General features: G+C 43.2%; 1 protein-coding gene across 1 annotated transcript; it reads right to left on the bottom strand.

The window, feature by feature from the left end:
* Positions 1 to 1,486: 1,486 nt before the first annotated feature.
* Positions 1,487 to 4,856, bottom strand: LOC104967215 (1-phosphatidylinositol 3-phosphate 5-kinase-like). The gene is made up of 4 exons (XM_010796632.1): positions 4,621 to 4,856; positions 4,022 to 4,131; positions 3,244 to 3,454; positions 1,487 to 1,560 (listed from the first exon to the last, which is right to left on the bottom strand). Exons 1-4 carry the CDS (start codon positions 4,649 to 4,651, stop codon positions 1,487 to 1,489), a joined length of 426 nt encoding a protein of 141 aa, XP_010794934.1. The 5' UTR covers positions 4,652 to 4,856.
* Between the last annotated feature and the right edge of the window lie 2,757 nt (positions 4,857 to 7,613).

Below are 7,613 nucleotides of genomic sequence, written 5' to 3'. Positions count from 1 at the left end.
AAGAAAGAATACGTAAGATGACGACACTATCAGCCTGTACCTGTTGGACACGTCGGGTGTAAAACTATAGTAGGCTATCACGATATTAGTTTTGTTTTGTCAGACAGACGAGAGGTGGTTTCCACTAGTTATTGTTCGTTAGCCTACCAGTTTCATGTCCGTTTATATTGTCTTAGTGATTGATTCGGACCAATCACAACGTGACCCTGTAAATATTTCCACACAAAAAAAATGTTCACACACCCAACGCAAGACAGTGAAACGAGTCGTGATGACGGAACTATGTTGAGATAGATAAACCGGTTATGAGCGGTTATTTGACAATCGAAGTCCAATTAGAGGTGGGGGGAGGTTTAGTCCGCCAAGAACAAAAGATCCCCTGGGTGTAAGAAAAACTCGAACCATTCTGGGTCCAAAAGGCGCCTTTTCTCCCCGAGGCGACACCACACTTGTCCTTTTTGACGCCACGAATAGTCCGAGTTCGAGGCTGTGGCGCCGGACCTTGGCGCAGCCACACCTTCCCGTTTTCTCTCTCTACATTGTCGAAAAGTCTTTTCGACGACCGACTGGTACAGAGGGGGAGGTGAAACAACTTCATGACACGACTAGTCGAAATGAGGACACGAATGACTGTAGCCATCATTATTCTCTATGACAAAGATAGTGTTAATACGTATTTTTCACCGACCAACCCTGGGCGTGGGGTTAATCCCCGAGTTACTCGATATCAGGCGGAGCGGGGAAGACAAGCTACCACACTATAGTGTTCATCCTACAACTCTAAAAAACTACCAGCGCTCCCCACTCCGACATTAGTTGTAGACCGCATTACTGGGGGAACATTCCATCGCGGAAAAAACAGATTAGTTTTCCACAACTAATTCTGCCAGACATGGTGGGGGGGCAAGAGAGTTGGAGACAGAGGGTGGGCAGGGGGGAGTGTGGGGAAGGAAGAGGAGTGGAAGGAAACTGAACACTACAGTCTTCTGTCACCCCACACCCAAATGTGCCTGTAGAAAACGGCTAATGCCACAATAGGATAGCAACAACAAGTAGTCAAGATAGTCAGTTTAGCTTTGGTTGCTATGCTAACATCACCTATTTTATACGAGAGAAATTTTCATAACAGCGTTGTTATGCCAAACAGCATCAATTCAGACTGACACACATTCACTTATGGGGAATTGTGGATATTTATCAGCTGCTTGTGTGACAGTCAAACAGTGAATACTTTACAGCGGCCGCTGTCATGAGTAAACTCCGGTGGACGATCAGCACTGCAGCGGTCGGTAAATGCAGCTGAAACACATTAATAAACAATGAACCACGGCACTCTGGAGCAGCATCGGCAGCACCAGTCGGGCTCTGGGAGGTGTGCACAAAACGGGGGCTGAAAAGAAAGACCGGTTCCGAACCAGAAGAGCGCAAGCATGGAGCTAGAACGGGAGCTGCGTTGGTGTGAAAGGGGCATTTGATAGATAGAGGATTAGGAGTGTCGGGGGAGGGCAGTGGTGAGGGAAAGTGGGACACTGTAGGGGAGGAGGACGTGGAGGTGTGAGACTGAGGCCACATGGAGACGAAAACGAACCGAATTCGATATAAAAAGTATTCCGTCCACAAAGAATCGGCTCAAGAAACGTGTCCGTCCACACGAGACCGCTCGACACGCTGGAAAGACTGTAGTACATATGCCGGGCCTGTAAGTGGCGCTGTACTTCCGCCACAAAATACACCAAAAGCAGCGAATAAGACCCCCCGAGCATGGTTGCCATGGTTGCCTAGTTGCCCTTCTGTTTATTCTCCGTGGTGGATTTAGCAACATGTAGTTCATGTAGTTCTCCATGTCCACTTGTTGCTGATGGTTGTGGTAGAGGAGCTGTAGATTTTGCACTAGCATCTGTAGCATGGTCAGTAGCGTCTTGAGCACGAAAGCAACCCTGTGATCCGCCATTGTTGTTGTTGTTGGCGAAACACATTAGCAATGCCGCGGGTGATGCCGGGGTGAGCAGCAGAGGTGGGGGGAGGCGGGGCTATGGCGTCATCGTTATCAAGAAATGATCGTATAGGACAGGGGTATTCAACTAAAATTCAACGAGGTCCAGTTAGAGAAAATCTCCCCATGCAAAGGTCCGGAACATCAAAATGTCTAACTTGCTTTATGAATTAGTGTGGTATATATTGAAGTGAGCTGTAGCTTTATCAACGTCTGCATGTAATCAACAACTGACTGCCAATCAAATAAAGACAGTACAATTCAAAAACAACACCATTTATTGTCAATTAACATTGAACTATACAGATATACAGTAAATACTGTGGATATGTGTAATGTTCATCTCGGGCTGCATTTAAAAATTAAATAGAGAAAATAAATAAAATAGCTTTTGAAAATATGGGGAATACATTTTTTTTAAATATTGAAGTTGAAATCATCAATCTGGTGCACTTTGAGAGCAAAATGAAGAGATCTATGGATTCATCTTTCAACACCCATATGAAACAGAACTGTAAGCAGATTTTTTTTTATATGGATATTTTACAAATCACTCCCCTTTCAAACTCTATTCTTGTTATTTTTAACAACTTTTTTGTTACTGTTATATAGTATTTTATACCTGTTTTTTTTTATTAGTCTCATTAATAACTATAATGATCATATCAAGGTGTGCCTTAACCTCACTGAGCTGAGGTTATTTGAGCCTCTCAGGAGAGAGCTCTCTTCCACCTGGTTGTAGAAAAGCTCTTTAAATTCGTTAGCAAAGCTAGCTAACCAGATGCTAATAACAACAGATTGCCACTGTGCTTACAACTAAAGACACAGCCACGCAAACACTGCAGCATGTGTACGGCTCCTTATGGGTACTACTGCAATATTTGAAGGGCTGGAGCGGCGTTCCGGTGCTCTCCGTCAGCACTCCTTGCTCCAGACGAGACATAACCACGTGAAGACACGTTACGCTCGTATTGTGTTCAAGGAACCTGTCCTTAGCCAGGAAAAACAGGCTATCGCTTGTTTAATTATTTTGCGATCTACATTTCTTCCCCCCTAAAACGAAAACTCTTCGGTTCTCCACGAATTACACAAGTCACCCAAAGCAGCGTTCAAAAAGCGGGAGGCGCCGAAAAGCGACTAATTTGCATCACTGTATTTTAATTATTTTATCCGTTTTATTGTGTTGCACTGCTGGAGGAGCCTGTGACCTAAGATTTTCATTGACATATCTACACTGTATCTGTGTCCACGTGAAAATAAAGCCTTGAATCTTGAATCTTGTCTCCTACCCGTGTAGCCCATGAACTTCCCGGGGATCTCCTGGTTGCAGCAGCGGCTGCAGAAGATCTGTCCGCACAGTCTGCAGTGGTGTCGGCGGCGGAAGGTCGTGAACTTCTCATTGCAGTCGTAACACTCTTTGCACTGGCTGTCCGGCATCCAGTACTGCTTCAGATCGCTGTCCTGAGGAGCCACACACACCACAGGACACTGCTTCACAGCTCCAAATATAGCATACATGTGTTTACTGCTGAGCCAATGGTTGTACATATGCTGTAGGAGCCATGAAACGTACAAAGTAATGCATTTTGTTTTAAGATAAATGAGTTTTGTACTAGTTTATATTTGGGTAATGGTTTGTATTATTATTATTATAAGATATTTGTTTGATCGTAATGGGTCACATGGTTATGGGCGGGTGTGTGTGTGTGTGTGTGTGTGTGTGTGTGTGTGTGTGTGTGTGTGTGTGTGTGTGTGTGTGTGTGTGTGTGTGTGTGTGTGTGTGTGTGTGGAAGAGAGGGTGACAGGGTCATTTTGTTGACCGCAAGCTTTAGGATTGCTTTGATCATTATTACAATGTCTATGTCTACGCTAAATAAGTTGATCATCTCATTTTTCGTTAAACTACATTATTATTCACTACAATTTCTACTTTTCAGCAAGTACTTTTTTGATAACGTGTCACACAATAGACTGTTTGTTTCCTGATGTCCAGATGTTCAAATGAAGGTGATTGTAAAGGTGTGATACCTGGCTCTTCCCCTCCATTATCTCCTTCAGCCTCTTCAGTGCAGTGCGGAGCTGCACCGCTGTGCGAGGGTCGTGGTTACTGAGAGGCGTGTCTGACTTCCTGCTGCCATCTGGAAGCATGCATGTATGCACAAACACAAAGAGCACACATAAACACAAGAATGAAAAAAATGAACCCATCCGTCCTGCTGCATTGTCAAATATGCTTTTTCTTTTTTTATAAATATATTGAATGTGAGGTGAAAATTAAAGTCCTGCATTTAACATGAAAGCTACTGTAAGGGACAAACATTTGACAATGCACTCAAACACCTCAGGAATAACTTGCAAATGTGTATAAAAGAACACATGATGCAATAATACAAATAAACGAAAACGTGTTAGAAATGTTAGCTTTAAAGTCAGTCACATCATTCCAGGTGTTATTATTAGTACCTGAGTGGAACACTTGAAGGCAAACCAAAGACTAATAATAAGCGCTTCATTAAAAATGCAGATATTAAAACAATCGCATGCACTGAACACAGTTTAAGGCCACTCTGTTAAAGTCAAGCTAAAAGCATATTTAGTAAAAACCACACAGAGCAGAAGACCCTCACCTGGCCAATCCACTGTAATCAGAAAAGACATGAGAACCACGTTACAGCCATTTCATTTCACCCCAAACATCATATTTAGTATGGTTTTCAATTATCACAAAATCTCCTCTTTTTTTGCAGCAGATTTATCTGAAAATAAAAATATGTATTGCAACTTCTCTGTCTGTTATCGGGCTGCAAGATTTACAAAAAACAAGTTTGTAGAATACAAGGACTTCTGTGCCAAAGACCACATCTTCCACTTTTTTGCACGGGACCATATAAAGATTTCAATAACATTTTGATTAATTTTGCAGCCTTACTTTAGGCGCTTTCACACCGGAGTACTTTTCTCAGTATAGTTCCGATAAAATTCCGAAAATGTGCATTCACACCAAAAAAATCCAGAACTAGAACTTAGTTCATGAGAACCTTTCCACCCCCTTTTCAGTCCCTGCTAGAGAGCAGGTACTTTCATGGGAGAAAAGGTTCCCATTTCTGATTGGCTGGGCGGATTGCAAACCACGCTCCGTAAAACTCTCAAAAAGTTTTGTGAAGCCGCCATTTTATTTTCCTCGCATTAGCATTATTAGCATTAGCATTATTAGCATTAGCCCAGCACACCAACGGAGAGAGAATAACTTATGGCAACACAAAAGAAAACATGGGAGCGGTGGAGTGATGAGGAGGTGTCGGCGTTCTGGCGATTTACTCTGAAGGCTTCAGTAGAAGCTGCTGGGAGTCATTTTTAATGTTTTGGGGGCGTCAGAAACTTACTTATAAGGAGTTTTGAAGAGACTCAAGTGACACAACTAAGGCAGAACTAAGCAATAATATAATCCTCTGAATCACAAAAGTAAAACAGACATACGTCAGGTACCTTGTCTGCTATAGAAAGGACGGTGTAAATAATGAGGAAGTCAGGACGTAACCGACCACCCAAAAGACGCTACTACACCTCTTTCGGTACCGAAAAAAACTAATTAGAATAGCGTTAACTAATGAAAAGGAAAGTGGTAAATTACTTTCAATAGTCGAGATCACTGTGTAAGAATTTCGATAATACGTTTTAGGGAGAAGAAGTAGTTGTACGCAGGGAGAAGAAGGTAAGAGAAGATGTAGTTGTACCGACAGGGGAGAAGAAGTACAGAGAAGATGTAGTTGTCACCCAGGGAGAAGAAGTACAGGAGAAGATGTAGTTGTACACGGGGGTTTAGAAGAAGTACAGAGAAGATGTAGTTGTACACAGGGGGGAGAAGATGTACAGAGAAGATGGTAGTGGTACACAGGGGAGAAGAAGTACAGAGAAGATGTAGTTGTACACAGGGGAGAAGAAAGTACAGAGAAGATGTAGTTGTACACAGGGGGAGGAAGAAGTACAAGAGGAGATGTAGTTGTACACCAGGGGAGGGAAGAAGTACAGGGAAGATTGCTTAGTTGTACGAGGGAGAAGAAGTAACAGAGAAGGATGTAGTTGAGCTACCAGGGAGAAGAAGGTACAGAGAAGATGTATTGGGTACACATGGGGGAGAAGGAAGTTCAGAGAATGGATGTAGTTGTACACAGGGGAGAAGAGGTTACAGAGAAGATGTTAGTTGTACACAGGGGAGAAGAGGTACAGGAGAAGGATGTAGTTGTACACAGGGGGAGAAGAGTACAGAGAAGATGTAGGTTGCTACACCAGGGAGAAGAGTACAGGAGAAGTGTAGTTGTACCAGGGGGGAAGAAGTTACAGAGAAGATGTAGTCTGTACACAGGGGGAGAAGAGGTACAGAGAAGATGTGTAGTGTCCACCAGGGGAGAAGAAGTACAGAGAAAGATGTGTTGTACCACAGGGGAGAAGAAGTACAGGAGGGAAGATGGGTAGGTTGTACACAGGGGAGAAAGAAGTACAGAGAAGATGTAGTTTGTACACAGGGGAGAGAAGTACAGAGAAGATTGTTAGTTGTACACAGGGGGGAGACACCTTCTTCTGAGGACTTTCAAAGTCCTTGTTTCTAAGAGAGAGAAAAACTTAGGGTAAAGATAGGTTTTGGAAAGACTTTTACTCGACTGTCTAAACCGGTGAAATACTACAGTATTGCATACCAAAAACAGACGACCATTTTTGGAATTCGGTTAGTCGTTGGTTTCCATTAGGGGGAGGAAGTGGAATAGTGGGACTTAGAGGGAGGATCTCGTGGTAACTCAAGAAAAATTGGTTTAGAGAGAGTCTCCCCGGGCACCCCTCCCAGGGGAGGATAAAAGGTAGATTATCATTGGTCTGTCTCTTAGATCGTGAAACCTTTGTCCGACTTTGTCTTCCCCTAATACCCATTACGCGGTACTAGACAAACCCACCAAATTTCGGTTAGTCGGTCTTGTCCCAAGACAGATATATAGACTTGGACATTTATAACTACTGTTGTCATGTTATTCCCCGGAAATTCTACAAAGACACAACGGAGACGTCGGGCCTGTCGTCACTCTACCGACGACTACTATTCAGGAACAGAAGGGAGGGAGATTCCTAACCCCCCCCCCCTTTTTTCGGGCCAAAACCCCCCTAGGGCGGCAGTAGGAGCGGTTGTTCGGGAGGGGTGGAGTGTGTGAAGTTTGGTGAGACTGAGGCCTCAGTTTTCTGGCTGGGGCCCCCGTAGGGCGAGCCGCATGGTCGGAGCAAACAGTTGGACAAAGGGCGAAGTCGTCGTTTCCAGTCCTCTCTGTCGTAAGAATAGTTTCGAAATCTTACTTTCGACGGTAAGATATAAACAACAAACGGTTTCCCAACCAAATACACTACGAATTTGTACCTGGTTATTTTAGGTCCATACTGTTAAACTGGTTTTAGACGTTTGGTTCCCTAGGTTATAAATTTTTTTTTTTTTTTTGTGTAATTTATTTTTGTACAAAAAAAATCCAGTCCCTCTGTTGCGAGAGTTTGCAGAATAGTTTCAATACCTATCTTGGTATAAAATAAAACGATTTACCACGAAAACACTACACAACCTGTTAGTAATATACCATCAAAACAA

The sequence above is a fragment of the Notothenia coriiceps genome, unplaced genomic scaffold, assembly GCF_000735185.1.
Source record: "Notothenia coriiceps isolate Sejong01 unplaced genomic scaffold, NC01 NC01_scaffold00037250, whole genome shotgun sequence".
NCBI classification, from domain to species: domain Eukaryota; kingdom Metazoa; phylum Chordata; class Actinopteri; order Perciformes; family Nototheniidae; genus Notothenia; species Notothenia coriiceps.
The sequence above is the reverse complement of the archived record's forward strand: the minus strand, read 5'-3'. Positions and strand labels throughout refer to the sequence as shown.